The 17,789-nt window shown below is 42.0% G+C and overlaps 1 protein-coding gene across 4 annotated transcripts in view; it reads left to right on the forward strand.

Annotated features, from left to right (window-relative positions):
* MTM1 (myotubularin 1) overlaps positions 1 to 14,798 on the forward strand; it is a 96,260-nt gene extending 81,462 nt beyond the window's left edge. For 3 of the 4 annotated variants that reach the window (XM_043896537.1, XM_043896539.1, XM_043896540.1), the window contains 5 exons: positions 294 to 500; positions 1,478 to 1,570; positions 2,187 to 2,300; positions 6,165 to 6,341; positions 13,097 to 14,798. In XM_043896537.1, the coding sequence (XP_043752472.1) occupies positions 294 to 500; positions 1,478 to 1,570; positions 2,187 to 2,300; positions 6,165 to 6,341; positions 13,097 to 13,264 (759 nt within the window). In that variant the 3' untranslated portion in view covers positions 13,265 to 14,798. The remainder of the gene's footprint in view (positions 1 to 293; positions 501 to 1,477; positions 1,571 to 2,186; positions 2,301 to 6,164; positions 6,342 to 13,096) is intronic. The other variant, XM_043896538.1, reaches the window with a different exon arrangement.
* The last annotated feature ends 2,991 nt before the right edge of the window (positions 14,799 to 17,789 follow it).

Below are 17,789 nucleotides of genomic sequence, written 5' to 3' on the forward strand. Positions count from 1 at the left end.
TCTTGCCTGGAGAATTCATGGACAGAGCAGCCTGGCGGGCTATAGGCCATGGGGTTGCAAAGAGTTGAATGAGTGACTAACACTTTTCACTTTCCCTTTGTCTTTGAAAGCAGTTTCTGCAGAGGAAAAACAACAAACCTTATAGTTCCTGGCCTTCCGTTTTTAGAACCTTTTCCGTTCTAGATGTTAAGAGTATTTTAAAGCAGGACTTTTTACTAGGGTTAAAGGCTTTATGTTCAAATTTAAGCAGTCCCTTCCAGCTGGCCATTTACTCGCATGAATTTCTTTGCCAGCTTGTTTTGACGGGAGCCATCCAGGTCGCAGACAGGGTTTCTTCGGGGAAGAGCTCGGTGGTGGTGCACTGCAGTGATGGTTGGGACAGGACGGCCCAGCTGACGTCCCTGGCCATGCTGATGTTGGACAGCTTCTACCGGAGCATCGAGGGCTTCGAAATATTGGTCCAAAAAGAATGGATCAGTTTTGGACATAAATTTGCATCTGTAAGTAAACAAAACTGATTTTTAAATTATCTGATTACCACCTGGGATTAAAAAAAAGCTAGTTTGTGAAACCACTGATTTTCTTTTAAAAAGAAAATCTGAGTAGTATTATAAAAAAACACTCTGCAGGTTTGAAAATGCGTGGCGCCTTGGGTTTAGCCAGTCTTTTCAGGAGACATGTTCATCCATCTGTGCCATATACAGTTTCACTTGAAAGTGATATGGAAAGTGTTTCAGTTGTAATTGTACAAAAGAAGGAAGATGCTCCTTTCTCAACTAATATTATAACTACTAGAGCCAAATATTTGTAGATATGCTAGACTTTTGTTGAGACTTTTGCTATCTTCTGATAGATATTTTGAAGACCAAGAGAACCTATTAAAATGTCTGTTTGCAGGTCTGGTTTCCAGACACCCTTTGAATAAGCATTTTGAACAAGTTCCACGGATGGTTCTGCTGAAGTGAACCCATAGACCGTTTTAGAAACACTGCTGTGTGGCCTTGTAGCCTGCATCTAAATTTCATAAGTACTATGAACAGCATTGTCAGGTAGAAAGAATCATTGTTGATGGTGAAGTTTTTGACTTGTTTTCGAGAAAGAACTTTTTTACAAATAATTTTTTAATTATAATAATCACACCCTTTTGGATATGGTTTCAAGATATGAAACTTTCAGATTGGTCCCTTAGCAACTGGTAATAAATAGTCTGCGGGGTGATCTGCTCCAGTCTACCTGCAGCTGCACAAAACTCTGATCGGATAGAATAGTTGTAGTGCTCACATAGGATCATGAAGCTTTATAAGCTTAATTTCCATTGTTTTGAAACCTTACATTATTTTCTTTATTGCCATGGGGAAAAATACTATTCACTCTCTGAGAAACTGGGTGTTTGGAAGGCAGATTGCTGAGTTGTAACTGTCACATTTTGTGGGTTATACCTTTCTCAGTTTTAAAACAAATCATCAATTCCTTTCAGAGAATAGGTCATGGTGATAAAAACCATGCCGACGCTGACCGATCTCCTATTTTTCTCCAGTTTATTGATTGTGTATGGCAGATGTCAAAGCAGGTAAGAGATATATTGGATGAAAATACATTTGATTTAATCTTTAAATATCTTGATACAATATCTGGGATTTGTGTCAGACTAACACTAACACAGGGTAGAGTTAGAGATACAACAAGTTTGGCCATGTGCAAATAATTCTGGACACCAGGTGATGGGTACATGGGGTTCACTTTTTTAATCCTCACTACTATTTATATTGACTGGAATTTTTCATAATGAAGTTTTTAAAATTTAATATTTAACTATACTCTCTCTGCTAATGGAGGAGCAATGCAATTGACACCACCAGTCATCTTTTCCAATTTATCCTACGCTGGTGTTTGTGTATGGGCATGTCTGCTCCCTTAGACGGCTGTAAATAATTAAATCACCTCAAATTTCCTGTATGCTCAGGAGAACCCAGAAAATGGGCTTGTTTTCCCATTTTGACTCTTTATTCCTTTACTTGATGCTCATTTATGCTCTCCAGCCCTGGGCAGAGCACCAACAGATGAGCCGTAGGGCGCTGCAGACTTCAGCCTCAGCTGTCCCCCCAGAACAATTATGCACCTCTTCTTAGCTCTATGAGATCAGCCTCAGGTTTTCATGTGTTCCTTACCTGTTTGTTTCTGTCTAGTTCCCTACAGCTTTCGAATTCAATGAACGGTTTTTGATTACAATTTTGGATCATCTATATAGCTGCCGCTTTGGTACATTCTTATACAACTGTGAATCTGCTCGAGAAAAACAGGTGAGTGAAAAATGCTCATCTTTTTAGTTGAAGGGTCACCAAAATGTGTCTAGTCTGCCATGATATACAAAGAATTTGATAGCTTGGCTTGTGATGAATGTAGAGTGTCTCATTTTGTACCCCACACTTGGGCGTTTTCACTTCAACCAAAGGTTATTGAGTTTGTGGTGTGGCCTTCATGAGTAAGACGTTGACTTTTCCCTTAGAGCATAAGAATGATTTTTTTGTTGAGGTATAGATGATTTACAATACTATGTAAGTTTCAGTATATAACACAGTGATTCAATAGTTTCATAGATTATACTCCATTTAAAGTTCAGTTCAGTTCAGTCGCTCAGTCGTATCTGACTCTTTGTGACCCCGTGGACTGCAGCACGCCAGGCTTCCCTGTCTATCACCAATTCCCAGAGCTTACTCAAACTCATGTCCCTTGAGTTGGTGATGCCATCCAACCATCTCATCCTCAGTTGTCCCCTTTTCCTCCCACCTTCAGTCTTTCCCAGCAGTAGGGTCTTTTCAAATGAGTCAGCTCTTTGCATCAGGTGGCCAAAGTATTGGTGTTTCAGCTTCAGCACATTAAAGTTATTATGAAATAATGGTTATGTTTCCCAATGCTGTATATCCTTGTAGCTTATTTAGTTTATACCTAATAGTTTGTACCTGTTATTCCCCTACACCTATACTTCCCCTCCCATCTTCCCTCTCCCCACTAGTAATCACTAGTATGTTCTCTATATTGGTGAGTCTGTTTCTGTTTTACTATATTTCTTCACTTGTTTTATAGACTCTTCATATAAGTGAAAGCATACAGTATTTCTCTTTCTCTGACTTATTTCACTGAACATAATCATCCCCTCAAGGTTCAGCCATGTTGCTGCAATTGGCAGCACTTAATTCTTTATGGCTGAGTAGTAATCCATTGTATATACATGGCACATCTTATTTGCCCATTCACCTGTTGATAGACAGTTACGTTGCTTACATATCTTGGCTATTGGAGTAAGCATGGCTATTAAAGGCATGCAAGGTCACCCTCCCAAAACGCCATAAAAATGTCAGTAAGGGAAAATTTTTAAAAGGCATTAACCCACAAGAACAGGGGGAAATAAGAAAGGAGAGTCAGCAACAAACTTGGAACCTGGAAAGATAGTAGGTAAGTGGAAAATAACTTCACTTGAGAATCTCATACCAGCAGTAGGGAGGGCAAGAACCAGTCCACTTTGCATCGCAGGAACCCCAGATGACTCAGGGCTTCTGGGACAAAGGGGGAGGGATAAGACACCCTGAAGGTGTGTTTAGAATACGCAGGCAGCTTTCCTGGATTACCCCCACCCATCTCTGGAGTTGAGGGCAGAGGTTTCTTCTCGAGAAAGAGTGAGAGTAGGTCTCCAGGCTGGAGACCCGAGTATCATCAGGGGTTGAATAAATGGAACAGCTGGCTTGCAAGGGCCTCGACCCATATCCCCTGCTGACTCCTCACATCCTGGCAGCAGGTCCCTATCTTTCAGGTAGGAGCCTTCTCTGTTGGCAAGGAAGGAGAGAGAAGAGAACCCTTGGATATTGCTGATGGGGGTGTAAAATATCATGGGAGCCAGCATTTCTACTCCCGAGTATGTACCCAAGAGGGAGGAAAACAGGGGTAAGGCAAAAACTTAGTGCAGGGCAGCCCTACTCATAATGGCTAAAAGGCCTCAACAACCCCATCATCCGTCAGCTGATGAACAGACAAACTAAATGTGGTCTGTCCATTCAATGGAATATTATCCAGCCATCAGAAGGAATGGAGTTCTCACCCACAATACAAATGGATGACCCTTGAAAACATGTGTACTGAAAGGAGTCAGACATAAAAAGGCACATATGATATGATTACATTTATCTGAAATGACTAGAAAATCAAGTCCATAGAAACAGATAGCAGACTAGTGGTTGACAGGGGGCTGAGGGAGGGGAGAATGGGGAGTTCCTTCTTAGTGTATACGGGCCTTCCTTTGGGGATGATGAAAATGTCTTAGCGCTTGACAGAGGTGGTGGTTGCACACCACGGAGAAAGTACTAAAAGCATTTTAGTACTAAAAGTTCACCATTGTAGACTAAAATGATGAATTTTATGGTATGTGAACTACACTGAACTTTATAAAACAGAAAGAATCATCTCTGGAGAAACTGACTAGCCCAAGAAGGACCTCAGCATTTGCTGAGTCATAGCAATCTAAACCCTAAACATGGATCTCATCAAAGCTATGCTATATATTGGGGGTTCCCAGGCAGGACAGAGGGTGTGAGCACAGCAGCAGGGGTGGGAACCATTCTCCCTGTGACAGTGTCAAGAGTTAATGCCTATAAATGTGTAGTCAAAAAGTAGCAAGAGGATGGTGTTTCTCCAAGATGTGGAGGTAAGTACCAAATAACCTGATACACTTAAAAAGTCAAACACAGTTTTTGTTTGGGGGAGAAAGGTGAGAGACTGCTTCTTCCATAACAAACCTTGTCTAGCTGTTTGACTTTAAGTCAACTGTGTGCATGTGTAAAAATAAAAACAAGCATGCAAATAAAGACAAGGCAGTGTAGATTGTGGTGGAGAAGGCAATAGCAACCCACTCCAGTACTCTTGCCTGGAAAATCCCATGGACAGAGGAGCCTGGTAGGCTGCAGTCCATGGGGTCGCTAAGAGTTGGACACGACTGAGCAACTTCACTTTCACTTTGCACTTTCATGCATTGGAAAAGAAAATGGCAACCCACTCCGGTGTTCTTGCCTGGAGAACCCCAGGGATGCGGGAGTCTGGTGGGCTGCTGTTTATAGGGTCGCACAGAGTCGGACATGACTGAAGTGACTTAGCAGCAGCAGTGTAGATTGTGGCATCCAAAAGGGTCAAAAGAAGTTTTAGGTGGATCCCAAGAAGGCAAAATTTATGCTGCTGTTATTACTATTCACATTCACAAAATCTGTATGTTCAAGGGATTTCTTCACTCACTTATTTCAAGCTGTTCTTTCCAGCTTCCACTTTTATCTTATTGGTCCTTTCTTCTTGATTTTTTAAATTTACATATATTTTAATTGAAGGATAATTGCTTTATAGAATTTTGTTGTTCTCTGTCAAACATCAACATGAATCAGCCATAGGTGTACATATGTCCCCTCCCTCTTGAACCTCTCATCACCAGAAAGAGTTTCCAGTTCTGCCTTCAATAATTTTAATACTTGCCCTTTCATTTCCCAAGTTTTGATTTTCCTCTATTTATGATCAGAACTGGTAAAAAAAAAAAAAGAAAACTATAATTGAAAATCAATGAGGATATGAACATCTGTATGAAATGATGGGCACCAGACGGAAAAAGTGAAGCTTCACTGAAGTCGGGTATCCAGGTGTTTCAAATATCTGGATATTGGCATGATGCATTAAACCTCTGGATGTTTCATTAACCTAACTATCTAGATGCAAACTGTCAAGTAGACCCAGGTTAAGATTTTGTAGTTTGAACAAACACAAAAATGGAAAAAGTCAGTGAGATCTTGTGATAATTTTTCCTTGCTGCTGAATTCAAAAGAGCATGGTGTCCATCTGTTCGTGAATGTTTTCCCAGCCAGGAATAGTTTTCTTAGGTCAGTGAATTGCATTTAATGTTATAGCATCCTGCCCCTCTCTCTTCCGGCAAAAACAGAGGCTCTCAAGCCATTATGTATGCAAATATCAGGAAGTGGTGCTCAGCACTCCGGGCACAGGAGGCTTTTTGAGCTATTATGGGGATAATGTACATGTGTGATTCGAGTTGACACTCAGCTGTATCGCCGCAGCCTGAAAAATGGTTTGTGTACTGGGGTGTATTTTTACTTAGACTTTCCACTTTCTCTTTCCTCTAGAAAGTTACAGAAAGAACCGTTTCTTTATGGTCACTGATCAACAGTAATAAAGACAAATTCAAAAATCCCTTCTACACTAAGGAAATCAATCGAGTGTTATATCCAGTTGCCAGTATGCGTCACTTGGAACTTTGGGTGAATTACTATATTAGATGGAACCCCAGAATCAAGCAACAAGTAAGTGAAGTAGCATTGTAAATTCAGTGATGTCAAATGAGTACTAGCTCAGGACTTTGATAATGTTATGTAGTAGTTACTTAAAAATATTATGAAAGGAAAAATAGCAGAGTAAAAAAATGACACTTGCTTTTAATCCCAACTTCAGTTAAAAACTGTTTTTAATGCCTAAACCATTTATTTTGATTGCTGTTGAACTAATATTTTCCTGCCAACATGAGTAATGCAGTTTTTTAAAACTAAAATCTAAGCTAATTTTTTTATTGGAGTATAGTTGCTTTACAATGTTGTGTTAGTTTCTCTGTACAGCAAAGTGATTCAGCTATGTGTATACATGTGCTGTGCTTAGATGCTCAGTCATGTGTGACTCTTTGCAACCCCATGGACTGCAGTCCACCAGGCTCCTCTGTCCATGGGGATTCTCTAGGCAAGAATACTAGAGGGTTGCCATGCCCTCCTCCAGGGGATCTTCCCGACCCAGGGATCAAACCCAGGTCTCCCACATTGCAGTCAGCTTCTTTACTGTCTGAGCCACCAGGGAAGACCAAGAATACTGGAGTGGGTAGCCTGTCCCTTCTCTAGGGGATCTTCCTGACTCAGGAATCGAACTGGGGTCTCCTGCATTGCAGGAGCTACCTGCATTACCACCTGAGCTACCAGGAAGCCCATGTGGATACATATATCTCCTATTTTTTGGATTTCCTTCCCATTCAGGTCACCACAGAGCATTGAGTAGAGTTCCCTGTGCTCTACAGTCAATTCTCATTAGTTATCTATTTTGTACATAGTAGTATATACACATCAGTCCCAATCTCACAATCCATTACACCCCTCTCCCCCACCTTGGTATCCATAAGTTTGTTCTCTACATCTGTGTCTCTATTTCTGCTTTGCGTATAAGTTCATCTATGCCATAAGATGTAAACGAATTTAAATCTCTGGAAAATTTCTGAGTGTTTATAAAGTCAAGGATTTCCTTTAATGACTAAAAGTTGTTACACCTCATAAGAAGGTTCCTTCCAGAAACTAGACTGAGATAATCCTTCAAGGAAAAGAAACATTTTCTATTATCTATTCACATCTATGTACTTGTCAACTAATATGAGTGCTTTTTACCGAAAGTCTTTACTTCTAAAATAAAGATAATTGATCTGTCAAAGGACAGTACAGTCAATTGGCCATTTATCAGTCAAACATGGAAACGGTGATTTTTGAAGCAAAAGACTCCACATTTTATTAAAGGCACAGTCAGGCTTTCTCCCACTCCTATTGCATCCAAGATCAGAAGGAAAGTCCAGCCTATTTGTGAGGGCTCAGCAGTACATCCATTGAGCGACTTGTTCTAAGCACTGTAAGTATTAAGTATTTGCAATCACTCTTTGTAAAGGTTTGCACATTTCCTGTGGTTATGATGGTTGAATACCTGTTCTCCCAGGCCAGTCTTACGTAAGTGTCAGCTTTAATCCCACTACACATAGTCAGGCAATAGAAGGGTCCGGTGCCCAGTCTGACTCTGGATTGTTTATTCCACTCAGGCAGCTGGCTACATGCCAGTGTGTGTACCCTCTTGCCACCAGGGAGATGCACGTTTAAGCTGGCCCTCTTGTTTCAAGGTCTCTGCTTGCTTGCCTGAAAGCCTTTTGCAGTTTCATGATGGTTGAAGTGTATGATCTTTTGGAAAGTGACAGATCCCAGGGCTTGAGAACATTCACTTGTTTAGTTTAGAATTTGAGAAGTACACAGAGGGAGTGTATTTAGCTGTAGTTCGAGCATTTGGAACATCAAATAAAGAGGAAATAGGAATTTTCCCAAGATTCTAAGCACTGTTGCACAGGACATGTTTCTTTACTGGTTAAAAAATACTGTATAGATGAGCCCTGTTTCTCCTATAAATTTTACCTTTTCTGTATTTATCATGGCTTAAAAAAGATAACTGTTGGTGATTAGAAAATGTTGATAGTTTCTGTAGATTCTGTAGTCTCTTCTCCTCATCCATCTGTACTTGGAGAAGCTCTTGAAATTCCATGCACTTAGAGCAATTCACTTATCACATACAAAGGTAATGAGAATTGTGTGACAAGTCAGGTTTTCAGTGACATCACTGGAAGAACTTACTATGACGTGTCTCTCCCCCTTATTCTCCCAGAACTGAGCCAAATGGAACTGAGCCAGGTAGGAGTGAAAATTTCTTTGATTGAGGTTTTTATTTTGAGCCAGCGATTGGTCTGTATTATGATCTGTGAGATTTACTCCAAGAAAATAACTCACCTTTCCTATATAGATTTTCTGAATGTCAAGAGTCCTTTATACATCTGTGTGTCGTTTGGCATCTTGCATTTTCATCTGCCAAATAGCATGCATCAGGCACTGGGGGGACCCAGAGATTAACAAGAGCTGGTTTCTGTCCACAAGGAGCTCCCAGACTGCAGGGGCACCCAGGAACAGAAGTTGATGATCAAGCTCGAGGAGAAATGTGAACTAAGTGCATCAAATTTCCCAGAAGATCTTATGCAGAACATTATTTCATACAGAAATAGATTACAATCCAATCACACAGGACTTTTCAAATTCTATAATGTACACCTAAAAGAATATACTTAACCACTGAAATTGTTCTTCAGTTGTGTGGCCTGGTTGATATACAGGTAGTTGTTGAATGCCACGGGCATTCACAGCACTATGGTAAACTATCGGTGTTGAAAGATGTAGAAACATATCCAGCCTCTCCCCATGGTGAGCTATTCCCCGAGAAGAAGGCAGGGTTAGGCTAATGTGCTTTTTTAAAAGCTGAATCCACTGGCCCTTGCTACAACCTCAAAACTGAGAGTTGATGGCAAGACCAATTCTTATATTTGACAAACTGTGAAGAAGCAAACTTGGTACTTTTATTTAATATGAGGAAGTTGCTCAGGCCAAAAGCCAATGGAGAATTTAGTCCCGTAAACCTAAGTGAGACCTTCAGCTGCTGGTGTGTTGCATATTGTCTTTGGGGACATCTGCACTCCACATGGCTCTGAACCAGGGTTGCCGCAGGCAGATCCTGTTTTACTTAGGATGACAACAAGGACAGATCTTCACAGGCTTATCTGGGTGGGGTTTAAGTCATTTCTGATAGAAAAGTTAGAAAGGAATATGGATATGAAAATAAGTTGAAGCCTAAAATACCTGTGTAGCCACTGACTGCCTGTTCCTGGCATGCTCCTTACTTCATACTTCTTTCCCCTAGGGACACATCGAGGTGTGGGATTTACAGTCACTTGACTATGAATTTCATTTCTTGCTGTTCTGTCCTGTGATATGCAGTCACAAATGGACTCTTTCCTTCTATTATATCCCTAAATTGGTTCTCTTTGTCTCTAGGCTAATGACTGCTAGACATCTTTTGTACCCACTACCAGACTGAATGATCTTTTTATTTCTAATAGTTTTCTAACTCTATAGCCTTGTCCATCATTGGCAAAAATGATTGTTTTACCTCTCATTTCTTTTTTCTTGTCTTGCTGGTACAATAACAAATAGATTCTACTAGTCATATGGAAAAGAGAAGTTTTAAAAATAGCCAAGAGCATTTTGGAGGAAAGTGTTGAGGAAACCCTTGCCCTGACACATTAGGACTTATCTGAAGCAGAACAGAACCCAGAAACAGAGATTGGAGATGCAGAGGCTGGGGAGGGGGAAGAATGGACCATCGATGGTAAATGTGTAGTGGTCCATGGTCCTGGCACAGCAAACGGAGCCAGTGCACATGGAGTCCTCTTCCCCAAACCTGCTACTCCCACTGGCTTCCGCATCTCAGTGCTTGGCAGCTCCATCCTACATGCCCTGGCCAGAAACCTGAATGGCATCCTTTTCCCCCACTTTAAAAACCAGCCTTATTGAGGTATAATTGATACATAATAATCTGCACATGTCCAAAGTGTGCAGTGCGGTAGGTGTTCATATGTGTCTGTACATGTGAGACTCTGACCACATTAGAGGTCATACACACACCCATTGCCAGCAAGCACTCCCGTCCCTGTAGGTGAGCTTCCATTTAGCACACAGTCATCCTTGCCTTCCCTGCTCTCTCGCCACTTGTCCCAGGCTGTCAGGAGAGCTTGCAGGGCTCCCAGCCTCCTCACTGATGCCTCTTTCTCGCACACCCTGCTTTGGCCACGCTGGGCTCCTTGCTCAGCCTCGAGACCCTCAGCCGTCTGCCTGGCCACCTCCCTCCCCTCCCCGCAGCCCTCCCCTAAGAGTCACCTTCTCAAGGTGACTCACCCCCACCACCCCGTTGAGAGTGTCACTCACCCACGGTGTGTCCCTGTCCCTCCCACCATGCTCTACTTTTCTGTAGTCCTTATCACCTTCCACGTCCTGTGGACCTCCCAGGGTCATCATTGTCTTTGCTGTTTGTCTGTCTCCCCCTGCTGGAAGAGAAACACCACAGAAGTGGGAGTTTGGGCCTCCTTTAGGTGGCACTAGTGGTAAAGAACCCACCTGCGAATGCAGGAGACATGAGACCTGGGTTCCATCTCTGAGTCAGGAAGATCTCCTGGAGGAGGGCATGGCAACCCACTCCAGTATTCTTGCCTGGAGAATCCCATGGACAGAGGAGCCTGATGAGCTACAGTCCCTGGGATCACAAAGAGTCAGACGACTGAGCACGTGCATTCACTGCTGAATCCTGAGCCCCTGGAGCAGTGTCTAGCTCTCAGGGGAGCATATACAGAGAAAAACAGGCAAAGGGTATCAAGGGGCAGTGCACAGCACTTACTGGGCATCAGTCGCTCTACACGCATTCCTGTTCGCATGTCAGTATGCGTGAAAACCTCACATTCTACAGAGCCATACAGTAAAAAGAACAGGGGCTCACAGGAAGGATGGGGCTAGGAGAGAGACGGAGACTTCTCCAAACCCTGCCCCTTTGTAAGCAGAGCGCTGAGGAGAGCACCAGTCAGGCCTTGGCAGGCTGTAGCAGGTTAAATGGGGGTCCCCAAAACACACATCCACTTGGAACCTGTGAATGTGACCTTACTTGGAAAAAGGGTCCTTACAGATGTGCTTGAGTTCAGAATATCAAGACAAGATCCTCCTATATTTAGTTAGGCCCTAAATCCGAGGACAGGTGTCCTCATAAAAGAAAAGAGGAAGATTTGAAAGCCAGACACATACACGAGATGAGGCTGTGTAAAAACAGAATGATTGCAGTGCTGCGGCCACAAGCCAAGGAAGCCTGGAGCTGCCAGAAGCTGGTAGAGGCAATGGAGTCTCCTCCCCTAGAGTCTGGCAGCCACAGGAAATGAATACAGTCTTAGCTCCTGCCATCTTCTCTGATGCAAGTCCCAAAGAGCATTACAAGTCAGATCTAGGGTGTAGCCTTCTTCATCAGTGTAGCGTCTTCATGGCTTCCTCATTGGTACTTGCAGCTTCAGCACGCAGCTTGAAGTGAAAGTGAAAGTCACTCACTTATGTCCAGCTCTTTGTGACCCCATGGACTATACAGTCCATGGAATTCTCCAGGCCAGAATACTGGAGTGGGTAGCCTTTCCCTTCTCCAGGGTGTCTTCCCACCCCAGGGATCGAACCCAGGCCTCCCACATTGCAGGTGGATTCTTTATCAGCTGAGCCACCAGGGAAGCCCAAGAGTACTGGAGTGGGTAGCCTATCCCTTCTGGATCTTCCCGACCCAGGAATCGAACTGGGGTCTCCTGCATTGCAGGTAGATTCTTTACCAACTGAGCTGTAATGCAGTGGAAAGCAGGACAGTTCTAGAAGCCACTAGCCGTAAAGGAAGGCACTTCAGTAGACTTTTGGCAGGCTGGAGATTCACACTAGGCTGTCCGTTGGGGCCAGTGTTCTCTGTCATACATTAATACAGACAGTAGAATGTTAAAAGTTGTGTTAAGGCACAGTGATACAAACTAAACCTACCATGAGATACCAAGTTATACTCATCAAATTGGCAAAGACTATTTCTCTCACATTGCCAAGCACTGGTGACTGGGAACCACCAGGCACCACTAGTGAGACGGTAAGATCATCTCCCCACCTCAGAACAGTCGGACTGCATGTGGTCAAGTGGAACTGATCACACCGTCCTCTTCAGCAGTTCCTTCCCCACACACCAGAACAATTCCTTCAGGTAGCATTCATATACTTGCCTGAGTAGACACGTCCAAAGATAGCCCAGCATCACCTGTAATACTGGTTACCATTCCCCTGTGGGGGATAGATAGAGTAGCCGTGGTTTATGTATTCCATGGAACTCAACTGAGATCCAGTTCAGAAATATACTGGCAGATCAAAATGTGGATTGAGAACTAGAGAAAACCACCATTGAGGTCCAGTTTTACCAAGTAGAGAAGAATGGTGTATTTTGTTTCTGGATATTCACTTAGAGAAAAAGGGTCAAAAGTCTGCACAGGAAGGAAGCCTGCACCCCAGCCTGAGAAGGGTTGTTGCCTCTCGGAGCGCAGCAGGGACAGGTGACACAGCAGCCCGGACCTATGCCTGGATAGATGCATTTTAAAAAGATGGCGACACATGTGTGTGGACCTGTGTGTGTGTGAGTTATTTCTTGGTGGCAGATAGCTGAATATCTTTTTATTATCATGAATCTTTGTACTTTTCTGTATTTGCAAATTGTGCAATATTGAAGGAAATGATGTCTATTAATGCCCAATGACAGGGTTTGTTCAGAAGGCAGCAGCCGCAGCAGATGGGGGCACAGGTGCGTCTTGGCAGAAAGCACTCACATCTTCCCTTCTGTCCAGCAGCCAAACCCAGTGGAGCAGCGTTACATGGAACTCTTGGCCCTACGCGATGAGTACATCAAGCGCCTTGACGAATTGCAGTTTGCCAACTCTGCCAAGCTTTCCGATCCCTCGGCCTCACCTTCTAGCCCTTCACAAATGATGCCCCATGTGCAGACTCACTTCTAATAAAGAAAAAAGTGGACTTTTCATTCGGGGCCTCTGTACAAAGTAGGTTAAACTATTTGCCTCCATTTAGAACTTGAACTAACATAATCTTAAACTCTTGAATATGTGCCTTCTAGAATACATATTGCAAGAAAACTACAGTGTCTACACGGCAATCGGAAGAAAGGAGCCCAGATGGGGTTTTGGAAAATCCTGATACCTTCCAAAAGTGGTTTTTGAAAGATAATATTTAAATCATATTTACCTCTTCAATCTCTTCAGAAATATTACGTGTACAATATGTACTTTGTGGGCCTCATTAGAACAACGACATTTTTAACTAAAGGGGGAAAATGTATGTTTATGAGATGGATTTTCCTCAGACTGCTTATAATAGTTGCTTTGGGTGATCTAAAATGAACCTAAATGTGAAAGATGGGTGTTCCTGCCAAAACCAAACTGAGCTCAGCTTCCGAGGCATGATCCCAAAACAAGGTGTTTAAATAATTGCCAAATTTCACACCATCATCTGTGTGATGACTTGAGAAATAGCTGTGTAGATGAGTTTTCCATTATTTTGAAATTTTGGAATATGAAGTATTTTCCCCTAATTTCCAAGAGAAGCATATTTTTATATTAAAAAAATGATAGGGCCCAGTTAAATATGATTTGATTATTTTTAACATTGCTATTTCTGTTTCCTAAGTTCTTTCATGAGCTTGCCTAGAATTCTGACCTGTTTTCAGGTGGTGGAAAGCCCTTCTCTAGCACTGTTTGAAGATGTTGGATGCATTATGCTGCTTACGTGAATGTTTTCGCAAATGTTGCTCTAGTCAAACTAGCTTATCTGCCAAAGTGTCGGGTTGACCATCTTGGATGTGTGAGCTGTTGCTAGAGCAGCAGCCTCTGAAATAAAAGCCGCAGATGTACATTTGTTGAGCGTATTCTTGAAAGTATGGTGTTTATGAATTTCAATTTCAGTGGTGTTTGACACCCTTTCCCACCCAGGAGTGCATAAAAACTGGTTCTACAAATTTTTACTTGAAGTACCCAGCGGTTTGCTTTTTCAGGTTGTTTTCTTTTTTTGTAGTATTAAATGCAATTTCAAATGCAGTTCTATTTGATATCTGAACTAATTCATTTAGTCAGTATATTTGTAAAAGTTAAAGCTAGAGTTAAAAAGCAATTAATGTGTTTTACAATGATTTATAAAGGTCTATTTATAGCTAATATGGTTTTGTTTTCAATGAATTAAGAGAGATTAAATATATCTTTGTAAATTATTTTATGTCATAGCTTAATGGTTTACCAAATAAGACATCTCAAATGCAGTAGTATAAATGTATAAATTTTGTATGTATAAGAAATTTTATTAGACAGTCTCTTGCTTTTTGTAAACGCTGTAAATATTTCATAAATTAACAAAGTGTCACTCCATAAAAAGAAAAAAAAGCTAATACTAATAGCTGAAAGGATTTTGTGAAATTTCATGACAACTGTTTCATGGCAATAATGACTAAAGACCTGCTGTAATAAATATATTAACTAAACATCACACTCTATTCCCAGGGCTGTAACTTTGTAGTGTATGTGTCTTAAATGTGCATGTTGCCCATCTTATTTGCTTTTCCTGGATCTACTTCACATGCTCTTTATCTTACTAGCAACCTTGTATAGGGCTCTCCCCAAATCCCAACAATATTGGAAATTTAAGTACATTGACAATGCAGATTTTAAGCCACAACTGCCTTTATTTTGGGCTTCCCTGGTGGCTCAGACAGTAAAGAATCTACCTGCAGTGCAGGAGACCCGGGTTCAATCCCTGGGTTGGGAAGATCCCCTGGAGGAGAGCATGGCAACCCACTCCAGTATTCTTTCCTGGTGAATGCCCATGGACAGAGGAGCCTGACAGGCTATAGTCCACGGGGTCACAAAGAGTTGGACACAACTGAGCGACTAAATACAGCACAGCACAATGACCTGTGTTTTTTTAAATTTATTTTGTTAAGTATATTTGATTTACAATGTTGTATTAATTTCTGCTGTATGGCAAAGTGATTCAGTTATACATATATATTTTTCCTATTCTTTTGCATAATGGTGTATCATGGATATTGAATATAGTTTCCTGTGCTATACAATAGGACCTTGTTGTTTATCCCTTCTAAATATAGCAGTTTGCATCTGCAAATCCCAAACTCCCACTCCCATCTCTCCCCCACTCCCCTGCCCCTTGGGCACCACAAGTCTGCTCTCTATGTCAGTCAGACCACAGCTGTCTTTATTAATGGAAGGATAGCTTTCACAAAAGTGCTGGGTTGCAGAGACATGAGACTTTAGACTCTGGATGGAGAATGTAGCAGTTGATATTAAGGGAGATTGAGAGACTGAAATAAGTCATACTCAAAGTCTCTTTAGGTAAGAAATATGAAAATTCTTCAGATGCTGTCAACTGGGAGTTGTTTATCTATGCATGTGCTAAGAATACCAAATAGTTATAATAGTTCACTTACCATTTAAAAAATCTGAATAGGACCCTTAAAAGAGTAAGTATCTCATTTAAAACTATGAGTAGGTTTACTCATAGAACTCTGCAGGTTCTTCTTCAGGCACAGCTGTGTTTCACCCTCACTGCACCCTCATGGCCACGCAGTGTTCTCTTGTCCTTGTTGTTCAACCGAGGAGAGCACCGTGGATGCAGGGCTTCACCCACGTGCCCAAAGTTCCAGAGCATTGAAACAGATGTATGCAGGCACCAAACTGAATGCTACCTGTCTTGGATTCCCACTGAATAGCTTTAGCTCTGCCTTCTGGAATGAAATAGAATAAACTCTTCCTGGGGCAGCCCTTCAAGTAATTGGAATCATACATATTTTTGGTAATATAACAGGGTTTCTCTAACTATAGTCATGGTATTTCTGATCTATTTGTGATAAGACAGCAAAGCTCCTCCTTATGCTTTTGGGGAAGAATGATACTCAAAAGTTGGAAAATCCATTGACCAATATCTCCTTACTTGCAGTCCTCTCTACAGAAGGCAGCTGTCAGTCCTGTGCACAGCTCATGTGGCTTTTGGGAGCTTTAGGCAAAGGTGTGTGTGTGTACTAAATCACTTCAGTTGTGTCTGATTCTGTGTGACCCCATGGACTGTAGCTCACCAGGCTCCTCTGTCCATGGAATTCTCCAGGCAAGAATACTGGAGTGGGTAGCCATTTCCTTCTCCAGGGGAATCTTCCTGACCCAGGGATCGAACCCATGTCTCTTACATCTGCTGCATTGGCAGGTGGGTTCTTTACCACTAGGGCCACCTGGCAGGACTATTATAAAGGGAATGTTCTTAAAATACAGGGATTTATTACAGAGTATATACACCTAGGACTAGAGGATGTAGTTACCGATGGCTATTAAAGTAAATTCTGGGGACACTCAAAGGAAAGAATGTATGCAGCAAATAAGAACATGAGGATTAGTACATTCAAGGGAAAACCTAAAGGTTGAAATAGACTGCAGTTGAATTCTTTTAGATTCACAGAATCTCTAAAGCATACTGCTGGACAGAATACCAATTTTTTAAATAAGAGCCTGATACTCTGACATTTATTGGTAGATTTATAACTTAGTTAAAGAATTATTAATAAAGTCTTTTGTATTCAGCGAATCTGGAAGATGAAAGATCAGCAAAACAAAGTATTTTCATTTTCTTATGAGGCTTAGATTCATATATAGATTATTCCTTATTTGCAGTAATTTGTCCTTTAAAAGCAAAGGTGATAATGTTTTAAACCACATAGGGTAGCTAAAATGTTTAGTATTTAAGCTGTGTAGGGTAGCCAAAATGTTTAGACATGACCATTAAGACGTAGCAGTTTGTTTTCCTAGTAGCTGCAGACAACATGGCTTATTCCTTTACAATGGTTATTATGTATGTGCTTTCGAAATGGACTGTTCCACAGTGCAGCCCACATAAATGACAAAAGAAGGTTGTTCATCTCATTTCGGGTGCTTTATGTCACAAACATGTATTAGAAAGAACCCAGGTTGGGCCGTGTGGGGATCTGGGTTTCCGTCTGGGCTGTGGACCTGCTTCTTGGATAGAAGATGTGAGGTCCTACCTACCAGCTCCCAGATGCCATGGATCCGGAGGCCTGCGAGGAGGCCTTAGCATCCATCTGCTCAGTGAGGGTAGGGACTGCTCATGCTAGAAGAGTCCTTACAAGTCACATAGCCCTTTTCAGAAATACACTTTCATCACCTAGCACATACAATATTTATGGCACAGGAGGGCATTGGCCCCATGTATTAGTTTCCCGTTTCCACTGTGAGAAATCACCACAAAGTTAGTGGTGATTTATTATCTTCCACACATATTTCTTCTCTCACAGGTCTGGAGGTCAGAGGGCTGAAGTTAGCCTCCCTGGCCTAAAGTCAAGATGTCAGCAGGGCTGCATTCCTCTGGCCGCTCTAGGGGAGAGTCCTTGCCTTGCCTCTTCCAGCCTCTAGTGGCCACCTTCCTCTGGCGACTAATGCCCAGTGCCTTCAAATCTCT

The sequence above is a fragment of the Cervus elaphus genome, chromosome X (assembly GCF_910594005.1).
Source record: "Cervus elaphus chromosome X, mCerEla1.1, whole genome shotgun sequence".
NCBI classification, from domain to species: domain Eukaryota; kingdom Metazoa; phylum Chordata; class Mammalia; order Artiodactyla; family Cervidae; genus Cervus; species Cervus elaphus.